Raw genomic sequence first — 14,155 nt, 5'->3', positions numbered from 1 at the left:
TACTACATGAGTAAATACCGTATGTTAAAGTGATCAGCAGTAGGTTCTAGAGCTATTATCATGTCCTCCTCAACTAGTATTTTAGAAACTTTTGTTTACTTTGTTTAAAGTGGCATCAAATTTCATCAGGATATGACTTGATGAATTCAGGTAGTGTGTCATTAGAAATTTACGCCTAGCATTTAGTGTTCTGCGAATGGCAAAATTTTGAGTGTAAAGTGAATATTGAAGTGTGAGTGTGAATCGAATATTTTTCGAACATTTTTTGAATATATCTAAAATATCTATCGAATACCTCAACATGCAAATGCAGAAAAAAAAGTTTGGAGTGGATTCCAAGCATTTTCTCATGAGATAGCAAAATTAAAATGTGTCTTTTTTGCTTGGTTGATTAAGCACTGGTGAGTTTTTTTTTTTTTCTAGTTGTCTTATCAAGGATGAGGCAATGTATAGGTCAAATTGTATTTATGTACTGAATTTACACGTGGAAGGCAAAGGTGTGAATTCCTCCGCCAGATTTGAAACTTTTTTCAACTCCTACGCAAGCTCGACTTGTGTGGACAAGGGTGTGCTCTCTTCAAGTTCGAAGTTTCTAATCTGCCCTGCAGACATCAACATTGTCACGTAACATCGTAACTGCAACCTGTAGATAAGAGCACTCAAGGATGTCAAGCTGGATCGAGCAACGGCAATATGACTTTGTCTTTTCCGCAAGCTCATTATTGTCCTTTTTTGAACAATGGCACATACAAGCCTGCCAGCATCTATAGAAACAATACTTGTAGAACTTTTACTAGTGGCATTACTCCACTTCACAAAAAATATCGTCCCAATGTCATAATCATACTCCTCACTCTTTTTTCGGCGGGAAACCGATGCAAAGTTGGGGGGTGTGTGAATTACGCGGAAAAAACTTTACACGAAAACGTATAGAGGGAAAAAAAAATGAAGTGGCCGCAAATCGAGATTCTAACGCTAGCAACTAACAGCAAGCTTTGAGAAGTACTAAATAATATTTACCTCAGCAATAAAAGCAGAGGTTCAACACAAGACAAGATTTATTTGATACACAAAAAGTGCGAGCAAATAGTCGAGAATTAGAATATTATACGCAAACCTTGTGGGCGTTGCGGGCGTAGTGATAGCGTTCATCACTCAACAGAAGCCCTCAAAAGGTGAGCGTAGAATGTCAGTATTAGGCTGATGGCTATTCAACGGAATCGTCCACAGTTTCCTTCTGAAGAAATAAAGTTTACCATCAATCTCAGTATTAGGCACACGGCAGACCCAACGCGTCCTGGTGGCTTTCAGCTGCCGTCACCAGTAGCGAACACAAAACTCGTCTACTCTGAAGGACCTACTGGCGGCCCTGTTGCCGTTGTTTAGTGCATTATCAATCACTTTCAACTTGAAAGCAGCCGTGTAGCTTCAGTATCGCCCCATACAGTGACAAGATTACCGACACAACATACAAAACATGCCGCAACGCACACTTCCAATTTTGGCTTGGCTTGGATTGGATTGAATCTTCGTGCAATAATAGTACGCTTGATGCTTTAGAGATGGCGCCTATGGTGTGCGCTCTCATCATTAACGGCTGGAACAAGCAGAGGACATTATTGCGGCAACTTTCCGGGGTGCGATAATCACTCGAGGAAAAAAATCGTATTTTTGTTTGGCGATGCGGGGGGTGCGAAAATTATGCAAGGGCAAGGATTACGCGAGTAAATACGGTACAAGATGAAAATAAAACACACACAATAACCAGTACACAAGGGGGTGTTCACGATCCCTGCAAGTCTACACAAGGGAGTTTGACGAATAGTCAGCGCTGGTAAAACAGTTTTATTCTCGAAACATGGACGACGTATGGTTGTTGTGAACGACGGGATCGACGAGCCATGTCCTCGTCAAGAACTTCATAGTTCACTTCGCTGAGACGACGGAGAACTCAATAGGGACCAAAATAGTGGTGTAACAACTTTTCCGACCAGCCCCGTTGTCGAATGGAAGTCCACAATCATACTCGTTCTCCGGGTTGGTAAGAGACGTCGCGACGACGAGCGTTGTACTGCAGTGAGTCAATACGTGTTGCTTATTGATTCGTTTGACTGCAAGCTTGTGAGCTGCGTCCACGAGTCTGGTAAATTCATTCATCTTGACACTAATCTGGTGCCTGTCTGGTAGAAGCATCGCATCTAGCATTGTAGTGACCTCCCTGCGTGAAGCAACCGGAATGATGTGAACCCAATTGTTTCTTACGAAGCGGTGTTGTAAGCAAACGCGACGTAAGGATGGATGTCATCGCAGTTCTTGTGGTCTTGGTCAACGTACGTGGTTAACATATCGGCGATCATCTTGCTTAGTCGTTCTGTAAGGCCGTTGTTTTGTGGGTGGTATGCAGTAGTTTTTTCGATGAGCTATTCCACTAAGCTGCATGGTGTCTTGTACCATCCAGGCGGTAAAAGCTGTGCCACCATCAGCTATGACAACTGCTGGTGCTCCATGATGGAGGACAATGCTCTTCTTAAAGAAGTGGGCAGTCTCAATCACGGTGCCACATTGTAATTTCTTTGTTTCGCAGTAGCGCATCATGTAATGAGTAGCGACTACAATCTAGCGGTTGCCGTCATGAGACTTGGGAAAAGGTCCGAGCAGATCTTTGCCAATTTGTTGAAATGGTTGTGTCGGAAGAGCAATGGGCTTCAAAAAGCCGGCTTGGTACTTATGTGGTGCTTTAGGTGCTGGCACTTCTGATACGTTTTCACGTAATTCTTCACATCCCGATTGAGCTTAGGCCAGTAGTAGTCTTGGTGAATCCGTGCCAGGGTACGTGTGAATCCCTAGTGGCCGGAAGAAGGCTCGTCGCGACAGGCGGACAAGGAATCGGCTTGTAATGCTGGCGGGACGACGAGCAGGTTCTCAGTCGCGTAAGGGTGGAAGTTTCTTTTATAGAGTATATTGCTGTGAATGCAGAACGATGATTGCGAGCGTGCGATTGCTGGTGGTGGATGCGGACTGCAGTCTTCAAGATACGATAAATTGTCGAACCTTAGAATCGTTCTTCTGGTGTTCAGCTAAGTTGGATACACTAACGGCGCAGAGAAAAGGGCCGTTGAGATCGTGATCACCTCACGCTGTCATAAGAGGAGCTCGGGAAAGGCAGTCCGCATCAGTATGCGTCCGGCCAGACTTGTACATGACTGTCAAATCGAACTCCTGAAGGCGTAAGCTCCACCTGGTCAGACGTCTGGAAGGGTCTTTGAGGTTCGCCAACTAGCAGAGCGCATGATGATCGGTAACAACTCTGAACAGGCATCCATACAGGTACGGTCTGAATTTATCTATTGCCCAGAAAATAGCTAGGCACTCTTTTTCAGTGGTTGTGTTATTCGCCCCTGCAGATGATAAAATCCGGCCAGCATAAGCAATAGGACATTCGATGCCACCTTGGTACTGGACGAGGACTGCACCAAGGCCGATGTTACTGGCGTCTGTGTGTAGTTCAGTGTCAGCATCTTCGTCGTAGTGTCAGAGTAAGGGCTCAATCTGGAGACGTTGCTGGAGCTCGGAGAAAGCACGCCTTTGCTCAGGGCCCCACACGAAGGGAACATCTTCTTTTGTCAGACGAGTGAAGGATTCGGCAATATTTGTGAAATTTTGCACAAATCGTCTGTAGTGTGCGCAACCCACACACATCACGTTTGTTGGAGGGTGGTGGAAAATCAGTGACAGCGAATCTTTTGTCTGGGTCCGGCCGAATACCATCGTGGCTAACAAGATGGCCGAGAAACTTTAGTTCCTTGTAACTAAAATGTCATTTTTCTGGTTGCAGTGATAGGCCTGTCGTGCGAATCGGAACGAAGACAAATTGAAGTAGCTGCAAGTGCTGCTCAAACCTTTGTGAAAACACGACACTGTCTAAGTAAACAAGGCATGCTTCTCACTTGAAACCGGACAGCACTGTATCCACCATCTTCTGGAATGTCCCAGGGGCAGAGCACAAACCAAAGGGTAGTACCTTAAATTCGTACAGACCACCAGGAGTTACGAGTGCTGTTTTTTCTCGGTTGCGTTCATCCACTTCGATCTACCAGTAGCCGCTGCATAAATCCATAGAGGAGAAGTATCGAGCACGTCGGAAGTGGTCTAATGAGTCATCGATGTGCGAATGAGGGAAAACATCTTTCTTTGTCACTTTGCTGAGTTCTCGGCTTTAGAAATCGAGGCAATCGTCGTACACACTTCATCGTTTATGGGTTCAAAATGAGCGATATTTGTTTGCTTGGCAAGTGTTGGAATGCTCCGCTAAAATTGGTCACCGATAACTCAGTCATCTCACAGTCAAGTGTCCGACGAAATCCCGTCTGATTGGGGACAAACATAGAGCAAAGTAACAGAAACGCCGACCAAAGTAAAATACACAAAAATTTAAAAAACATTTTTGCTTCCCACATGGTAGCCTTGTTCACATACGAAATGTTACTTTGCACTCAGTCATCTCACATTTAAATTGGGTTATGCCGTGGGCAACGCAGATTTGCCGAGCCAAGAGCACCAAAAGGTTTGCTTCAGCGATACTACTACTGCCATAATCTATGTTGTCCTGTACAATAACGAACATGCTGGTTCGTGGTGGAAGTGTGACGGTGTCGTCGACAATACGAAGTGCAGTCTTCTGTGAACTGGTATTGTTTTTTTGTGATGTACATCAAGAACTTTACAAGTTTCTGCAAATATTCTGCCTGTGAAATACATATGTGGCATTGTGTGTTATTAGCTGCTTTAAAAAACCGAAGCGAGTGAACGTCTGCAGCAGACAATTCCAAATTCCTTTTGAATCCAGCTGGCGTAACAGGTACAACTCTATCCATTTCGAAAAATGGTCAGTGACTACTAACAAGTATAGACAACCCTTAGCTGATCTGAGGTACGGTCGCATTGGGCACTTTTTCATGGGTACCTGCTTTCCACAGACTGCATAAGGCCCGGTGGTTTTGTTTCCCCTCGGTTTTGCAGTCTGTCAGGTAGGGCGTATAATAGGACGTCCTTTCTCACGTGAAGCCATGTGGCGATGCGACACAACTATTCAAAAGTTTTCTTGCCATCACTGGGACTAGCGAGGCTTGTGTCATGAAAGTATGCTAAGAAACTTCTGCATATAGTCCAAGGAATGGAAACGCGAAATGGGGGCTCACCATTGCGCTTATTAAGTGAGGGTTCATAACGCAAAAGAAGGCTGTTATCTGCTTTCAAGTAGCTGCCATTGGTGTTTGTGGATTGTGTGTTCCTGGTGGCACTTGAGATGGCCAGGCCAGTGCATATTTGCTTGAACTGGTCATCGCTTCTCTGAGTGTCAACAAGCTGCTGTCGGGAGACCAATATTCCCATGCACAAGTATTGTCACAACCAGGACGTCGGCGGCTTGTTCACCATTTTCGGGCAGTGGTGCCCAGGAAAACGTGTCAGCCACTTTGTTGCCGCTACCTTTCTTGTACTCCACTCTGTAATTATATTTCTAAAGAGGAAGAGCCCACTGGGCCAGACGACTGGATAGGTTTTCCAGCTTTGACAGCCATGACAGTGCCTGGTGATCGGTTTGAATCATAAATGAAGCTTCATCCAGGTACATGTCGAATTACTTCAGCGCGAGTACGATTGCAAGGCACATTTTCTCTGTTACGATGTAGTTTCTTTCTGTGCCCGAAGGCGTGTGGCTCGCAAATACTAGCTGGTAAAGCATCCCTTGATATTCCTGGAGCAAAACTGCCCCAAGGCCATATCCACTTGTGTCGGTCTGCTCAGTGAAGCGTAAGTTTTGGGTCAGGGCGGCGCAGCTGTGATATATCAGCGATAGCCTTCGACAGAGCCTGGGATGCTGCCCGCTCCACGTTACTCCAAGACCAATGGACTCCCTTGCACAAAAGCTGGTGAAACGGTCTTGCCAGATCGGCGCAGTGAGGAATGAAGTGGTGCTAGAAGCCCACTATATCCAAAAACCGTTGCAGGCTCTTGACGCCCATTGGTGGTGGATAATTCAGGATGGCCTGAAGTTTCTGTTCGTCTGATCATATTGTGCCTTGCTAGGCAATGAAACCTAAGAAGTTGATTTTGTTTGAGGCCAACTGAACTTTCTGGGGGTTGATAGTGATGCCTGCTTCCTGCATTCGTTGTAATACTGCGATTAGGTGAATCAGGTGCTCGTCGAAGGTTTGCGAAAAGACTACCATGTCGTTCATATAGTCCATTACATAGTTAAATTTGGCATCTCGAAGCACAATGTCCATGACGTGCTGAAATGTGGCAGGTGAATTGCACAATCAGAAAGGTAACCTCGTAAACTCAAACAATCTCCTGTGGCAAGTAAATGCCGTTTTATCAGCATCACACTCTGCTAATGAAATTGGCAAGAAGCCTCTGCTACAGTCAAGGGTAGTGAAAGGAGTACATAACAGAGTCGATTGATGGAAAGTCTTGAACTCTGACGGCATTTAACTGCCGGTAGTCATTGCACAACTACGCAGAGCCGTCCTTCTTTGGAGCTAAGACAACTCGAAATGCCCATGGACTGTTGAACCCTCCTCTAGCACCAGTGGCGAGCATTCGTTTGAGAACAGTGCCCAGAAGTTCACGCTTGTGTACGCTCAAAGGGCACGAATTGATACGGATAGGGCGGACGTCACTTGTGTCGATCCTGTGTTCCAATACATTGACCTTGCCAGGAGCCGCTGTGAACATCGCTGCAAAGGGCTTTAGGGCTGTTTTGATTTTAGCTTTTAGCTCTGATGGCCCTTTGAAGAATTTGATAACAGTCAAGAAGTCATCTGTGGTCTTCAAGAACGGATGCACATTTGTTGCAAGCAGATCAGACAGGGGTTCTGGTGAAGTAATCACAAATGTGAGTGGTCTTGCATTGATGCCATGTCTGTAGGTGCCCGTACGGATATCAAGCACTATTCCCGACTTAGCTATGAAACTGTGTCCCAAAATCACGAAGCAGGAATGTCTGGGTAGGTCTAGGAAATGTTGACGAATTTTTCGCTCATCGAGTGTAACCGTTAAACGATCTGCAAGTTTCGCAAAGACAACATGAGCAGAAGCAGCGTGCAGATTAGTGTCGACGCTTCGCAAAGCTAAGCCTTTAATCTCGCAGGCATTCTGAATCCGATTCCTGAAAGCAGAAACAGCTGAGCCAGTATCTAAAAGAGTCGGCACTTTTACTCCTGTCATGGAAACCATCACAAACGGTGCTTTTTTAGCGTGGACGATGAGAAACAGAAGATCACTCACCATATTGTAGAGTACACCGTGGCTGTTTTCGGGCGGGGAGCACTTTGAAGGACCGTTGGTTTCTCGGTTTTCTGGTAGATATCCGAACGGGAAGGGATGTGGCTGTATCTCTTTGGGCATGTGCTGCTTTGCCGAAGGTTTCCCGTGGTTGTGTTTCTTGGCGACTGGATGATGCGAAGACCAAAACACCCAGCGTCGAGGCCTCTGCGATGTGCCTGGCTGCTCTTGAATACGAGCCGTAGCCCATGTAGGGGCTGTAGTAGGTTTTCCAGGACCTGCGTAAGGTGAAAGGACCCCGGAGGGGCATCAGAATACTGGCTGGCGATTGGCATGCGCTCATCATTGCCGGCCCTGGTCGTTTCCCGGACGGCCAGGGCGTGGTCTGCTTGGGCACTGGCTTCTGTAGTGGCCCCAGCCTCCACACGGGAAGCACGCCAGAGAGCTCTTGCTTCTGCCTCCTGCACCAGAATGTGCAGCGGCCGCTACGGGCTGACCTTGGGTCAGGGCACCCAGTGTGGGTGTCCGACGTTCCTGGATTATTGACGTGAAGGCAGACGAAGCAGACAAATTGCAGTGGCTGAATGGGTCTAGATCCCTTGGTGGAGCCGTCAATGAGGCTATCGGGCTAGACCAATCATGCCACGCACAGAACAGCTCGAGAGTGAATTCGGGCGGGAATGGAGGTTGGTATGTGAGCTCCGCAACGTCGCGGCCTGAATATCTCCTGTCGCTCTAGCGAGAACATCGAGTGAAGAGAATGAACAACCCCTAAAGTACGCATGATAATGCTGATGCGATATCTTAACTACCCGTGTCACTCTGTCCGCTCGGATGCCGAAGAATCCACGCTGTCGTAAAGCTCTTGTAACGACACTATGTATTCCTGGAGGCTTTCATCCTCAGTCTGTGTACACCTTCTTCATCTTTTTATGCGAACGATGTCGTCGGAGGAGAAGAAACTCGACACGGAATAGCTGCTCAGAATGGGACCAACTGTCAAAAGAATGGCAATGATGCTAACTTGTGGTAGAGCCAGACAGGGCGACGGGCAGAACGCGTAGCAGAAGAGTCTAATTTGACAGGGCTTGCGCGTTGTGATAATCTTGTAACTCTTGCAAAAAGTCTGCAACCGATTTCTCGTTCGTGTGTCCCTCGTATGTAGCCATGGCCAGCGATAAGCGAAAACTGTCTGGTGTAGCCTGGCGTTCTAACAGCACGGTCAGTTGCTTGACGATACAAAACACATCTTCGCGAGGGCGTCCTGTTTCGCCTTGTCAAGCATTATATTAGATTTTAGATCCTCAGGGTTTTCACCTTCAGGAGCTGTAAATGTACCGAAATGCAAGAGCATGGGAATGCGCAAGGAATAATGCGTTTGAGATTGGCTGACTGGGTGGGTGCCCTTATGCATGCGGTTCTCATGGTACGAAAACAACCTGCAATGAAAAGAATGAAAAGAGAGCAAACCACATTTGAAGGAACAAAAGGAAGGTCAACTATTTGCGAAAACTACATTGGGCACCAAATGAAAGCCCCGCCTCCGCTCAGGGGGGTCAGTCAACTAAAATTCGCAAGACACGAGCCTGTAACCCTGAGAAGAAGAACTTCTTTTATTCACAACTCAAAGAATCACAACCGGTCTTCTGGACTAGCACAATACAGCACTAGCGCACACAGGAGAACCAAAAAACGCCCCGAACTTACAAACCTCGTAGACTGTCAGTCAATGAAACATACGGCACGGAACATAACAGTAGGAAAGCAAATTCACACATAGCATGCTGTAGAATACGAGCCATCTACTTGCCTTAGTGGACGCCCAAATTGGCATGACCTCTGCTCTGTAGCACACATTGAGGAAGAAAAAACCCATCACGTCTAGCGCGACCGGCACTGTATCCGATCGCTACCACGCCACCTAAAAGCCCTTGGGCTCGTGTCACCCCTCTCCTTATCTGCCCGCTGCTTTTTTCCGCCCCCTTTGGGTTTTACCGGATGCTGACACACGTCCCACGCATGCGCAATGCGCATGTGCTCTCCTCGCCATCCTTCCACTGTGTGTGCTGCATATAAGGGCCCATTGGCCTGACAGTACGTAAAAGACTGTCGTGAATGTCAGCGTCGCAAGTCACTATCAGGCAAGCCAGCTGGATCACTTCAACGAATTGACCCGCCTCACAAGCCATTTGACCAAGTTGGCATGGATCTTCTGGGCTATTTTCTACTCGCTACCAACAGCAACAAATGGGTGATAGATGCAACTGACTATTTTACACGCTGTGCCGAGACAAAGGCGATACCCCAAGCCACGGCTGCCAAGGTAGAGCAGTTCTTTATGTGCCACATCGTGTTGTGTCATGGGGCTCCCTCTACAGTGTTAACATACCGAGGGACAGCGTTCACTCAGCAACGTATGGATGAGGTTTTTTTGGCTAAGCAACACTAGGCATCCGAAGACGACTGCTTACCATCCACAAAGCAACAGCCTTACCGAGCGACTAAATACAACAGTCGCCGATATAATCTCCATGTACATCGATGTCCAGCAAAAACATGGAATCAGATATTACCTTATGTGACACTCCCTTACAACACTGCCATTAAGGAAACGATGCGATTCGTGCCATTTTACTTTCTATACGGCCACGAAGTTCAAACTAAGTTGTACGCTATGCTTCCCTGTCAAGATGCTGACCAGTTAACAGCTGAGGCTGAAGAAATCACCAAACGCGCTGAGGAAGCTCGCAAGCTTGTACAGCTGCACATCGGTCTGCAACAGCACGATGCTTCAATACCTGCCATCGAGATGTGCCCTACTGTCTAGGAGACCAAGATTGGATGTGGACCCTTGTTCGTCAAAGTGGCCTCTCGAAAAAGTTTATACGCCGGTACTGGGGACCCTATAAGCTGCTGTGCTTCGTGAGTGATGCGAACTACGAGGTAGTTCTAGACAGTTGGTCGTCAACTCAAACAAAACGAAGACAACCAAGTCCGACATAGTTCATGTCGTGCGCATGAAACCTTATTTTGCGCGTTCATAATTTCTCCTGCCATTCATTTCCTTTTTTTTTATTACGCTTAAACTTGTGTTATCGCGCTGTATAATCTGTTTACTTTTAGTCTTGCACTTACCTTACAGCATAGAGGCGATGCTGTTTTTTGCAGAGGAGGGAATAATGTCACCCGTACTGCCGCTTAGTGGGTTACATGCTTATGCAGAGGCACAGGACACAAAAAGAAGTTCACGCGTTATTCGTCTCTCGAGTGCACGCCCAAGCGACACATCTGGCAAAAGTCCTGCTGCTCTACCCCTATGTCCAATGAAACTCACCTGGACCTTCAAAGAAGCGTGGCAATATAATGATGCCGCGAACGCCTAAATACAAAATTGTTTACTTGACAATGTTTTATAACTGTGAACAGCTTTGTTTAATTTTAGTTAGATGTCAATTTGAATCCCAGAAGTTATGTCTTTGTTGCTCAATGTATATTAGCTTCATTCTGGAACAAGTTACAAATAAACCTTGATATAACAAAATATCAGTTATAACGAAGTAAATGAAGATTATTCTTTCAATAGATGCAGTATTAACAATGCATCTTTATAATGAATTTTCAGATATAACGAAGTTATTTTTGTGCAAAATACAACTTTGATATAATTAGGTCTGAATGTATTAGCATTTGTTTTCTTGGCAGCTCTTTAAGCTGTGCTGCCAGTGTTTTTTACTTGACACTTTTTTAATTGGTGAGTGTCGATGCTCTACATGGCAACCAGCTAGTGGTGTTGCCATCTGATTGCAAGAACATCATTAAGAAGCCTCCGCCAGATGGCAGAAATCTAACAAATGTAGAGGAGCAACAACGCCATATTTTTATCATTTCATTTCTGAGAAAGCTTACACCACCCAGAAGCTTCTCAGGTGTATTGTACATGGCAAAGAGCGTTGCAGGTACTTAAAGCACAAACTTGAAAGAAAACAAGAGAGACAGGAAAGAGCGCTCTTTCCTGTCTCCCTTGTTTTCCTTCAAGTTTGTGCAGCAAATCAATTTTTCAAATAAGTATGCCAGGTGTCTCACGTAAGTAGCTCCAAATAGCTTTAATAACAACGTTTAACCACGACTGAGTGAAACCAATAGCATGTGGTTTATCGCCATATAGTGCTCATTATGGTAGTTTTATATTGTGCTTACGTTGTTGATTAACCAATGGTGCAACATTTTTAACATTCACTTTAGGGCAGAGCGGGCTTCATTACATCATAGCATGTATTTAAAAACAATCAAACCAAATTGTTTTTTGGTGCCGTACCTGCTGTGTAATGAATATTTTCTTGTTTTTAAAGAAAGCGTGCTAAAAAAAAAACAACTTCTCCCACTTAAGGGAGTCATGTGTAGATGCCAAGCAGCGGGCATGCTTATGCTTACACTGGCGGCGACGTTGATGCTGGCACTCATTGCGGCATTGCATAGGGGAGAAACGAGGGGAGTCGCAAAGCATGCAGTGATAGACTGAGGCTTCCTACTGCAACATGCCAATCGCTGCTAATGGGCTGTGAAAGACAGAAGACTCTGATTGGGCACCGAGACCCACAGTCAGCTTTTAGTTAACGCACACGTTGCGAAATTTTATTTTTCAACAATCGCGCAGGAAAAATCTCCCATCTGGCACTACCTTGTAGGTCAAGACCCAGTGCCTGTCTATACGGGGTGGCGAGCAAACGGCAGTGCTCCACGCAAGAAAGCATCTACTCAAGAAAAACTTGGATAACGACTTTATAGTGGCAACCGAATTGGAGTGAAATACAACACACACATTGGTATAGATGGCGCAGTACCGTGGCTACTAACGAAGTTCATGGCACAGACACAACTAAACAAAAACGAAACATCGAGAAACAAAAAATCAGCTGTGCACATTAGTGGTACAAGCCACTTGTAAAGCGACAAGCAAGCAAGCTATACGTTTGGGTGCTCAAAATGTCTCATGCCCCATTACTTGACTCTGCTTCACCAATAGATACGTATATACACCTAATATATGCTCACTGTGGCAGAAAGCAAAACAATGACACTGTCATTATTTTTATTGAGGTCGCTTAGTGGCAGCATTGTCAGCTTGAGATGTGGAGTTCTGCCCACATTGTTTGTCATGGTGGCATTCTAGTAGCAGTGAACATTTTATACAGCGGTTATACAGCGGCTGCAGCTTTCATTTATTTTCTACCAACCAAAACCTTTTATCTTTACAATGGTGGGTTCTTGAACTCCTTCTTCATGAGAAATAAAAAAAGGAACAAGTGAACATCAAAACATGCACGTTATACTTGAAGAAGTCTGTGTTTTTTTGTTTTTTTTTTTACCTATACAGCACCAATTTTACAGCGTGGAGGCCTTGAGCTCCACCACATTCCTGTGGTGCGATTCGATTCCTTGGTCACAACAGCCTGCTTTTTGCCTTCCAGTTGCCAAAGAATATTAGCTTTCTCGCTTAACGAAAACTTTGTCCGCTTCTTTGTCGCAAGCAGAGATGAATGCATTGTACTAGCACTGCAGCAGGAACACCGACTTGCTTTGCCGACGCGACAAGTAATCACCAAAAAAAGATGAACACGATTGACAAAAGTGACAAAGACAACAAAAACCCGAAGCGTGGCAACTGTCATCGCCTCTTCCGAAAAAAAAAAAAAAGAAAGAGCTAGAAAGGAAAATTTCTCGCTGTAGAGGAAACTTCCTCGCTGTCTCAGGTTTTCCGTCCGCGCCCATGCTTCCAGCTCCGCAACTCCCACTCTGCCTCGCTGACCTTGCCCTCCGGTGTTGCCCTCGCCTTTCGCCTCTCTGCTTGTACACCTGCAGCGTCAGCATTTTAACAAAAAGAAAGAAAAGAAAGTCGTACTATAGTTTTTTCTCCCCCTCCGCACCGTCGCGAGTCTTTCGAGAAGCAAGGCGTCTTTTCCCTGTGTCGTCTGCTTGGGTACCGCTTCGATGGTTGCGACAGATTTCAGAACATCAGTTCATAGTACTGAGGCGTTGTTAATATAATGCAGAACTGAATTAGTGCTCGTTATTCTGAAAAGTTCGGTATTCTAAAGTACGCAGTAGTGAAATAATTTTACATTGAAACTATTAGCAGTCGACGTGGAATTTTTTGAAACTTTGTTAATTTGAAAAGTTTGTTTATCTGGTGTTCGTTCTACCGAGATTTCACTGTACCTATAACTTCCCGCAATCATCAGTAGACTTTACTACTAGATTTTGGCACAGTAGTAGGTATGCACTGCGGCTCTGTGGCTTTCACATTACTGTAAAGAAAAGTTGTCACAGAGTGTAAACCTTCACGACTGCTATATGTAACGTGGACAGTGTCTCAAACCGGAAGTGAATAGCCCGCAACGATTTGCAAAAGTCAGGTTTTCCCTATCCTCTTATTCCTAATCGCAGCCCTTAGTGATGTTAGCATATTATCAATGCAAAGACAGCCATGTCTGAAAGGGCATGCTAAAGAGGTCCAGCTATTCAAGATTAACTGGAGTCTTCTACTGTTGCATGCCTGCTAATTATGTCATAGCATATGAAGCTCAGTATTTTCATTTTGTTTGTGCCACTATAGGATTCATTTTTACTTTGACACTGCATCGATTTCATGCAGGCTGGTTATGAAACTTATGATGCGTACGGACGACAAGTGGCAGCTCATGATCCATACCGCTTCACTCGTAGCACAGCACAGCCGGCCACACTGAGGCTTCCCGCAGCCCGTCCACCTCCCAGGTGAGGACTTTGTTCATTTTCTTTTAGATTCCTGGATCATTTGAAGGAACATTGTTTTTATCAAGTCGCTTTTACCTTTGCTTTGCAATTGAAC

The 14,155-nt window shown here is 45.5% G+C and overlaps 1 protein-coding gene across 1 annotated transcript in view; it reads left to right on the top strand.

The window, feature by feature from the left end:
- The window catches only part of pyd (zonula occludens-like protein polychaetoid), a gene marked incomplete at its 5' end in the record, with an annotated part of 754,603 nt that overhangs the window by 654,821 nt on the left and 85,627 nt on the right, over nt 1-14,155 (top strand). The window contains one exon of the mRNA XM_075893243.1: nt 13,940-14,061. Coding sequence (XP_075749358.1) covers nt 13,940-14,061 — 122 coding nt within the window. The remainder of the gene's footprint in view (nt 1-13,939; nt 14,062-14,155) is intronic.

Source organism: Rhipicephalus microplus, chromosome 4, assembly GCF_043290135.1.
Source record: "Rhipicephalus microplus isolate Deutch F79 chromosome 4, USDA_Rmic, whole genome shotgun sequence".
Lineage (NCBI taxonomy): Eukaryota > Metazoa > Arthropoda > Arachnida > Ixodida > Ixodidae > Rhipicephalus > Rhipicephalus microplus.
The sequence above is the reverse complement of the archived record's forward strand: the minus strand, read 5'-3'. Positions and strand labels throughout refer to the sequence as shown.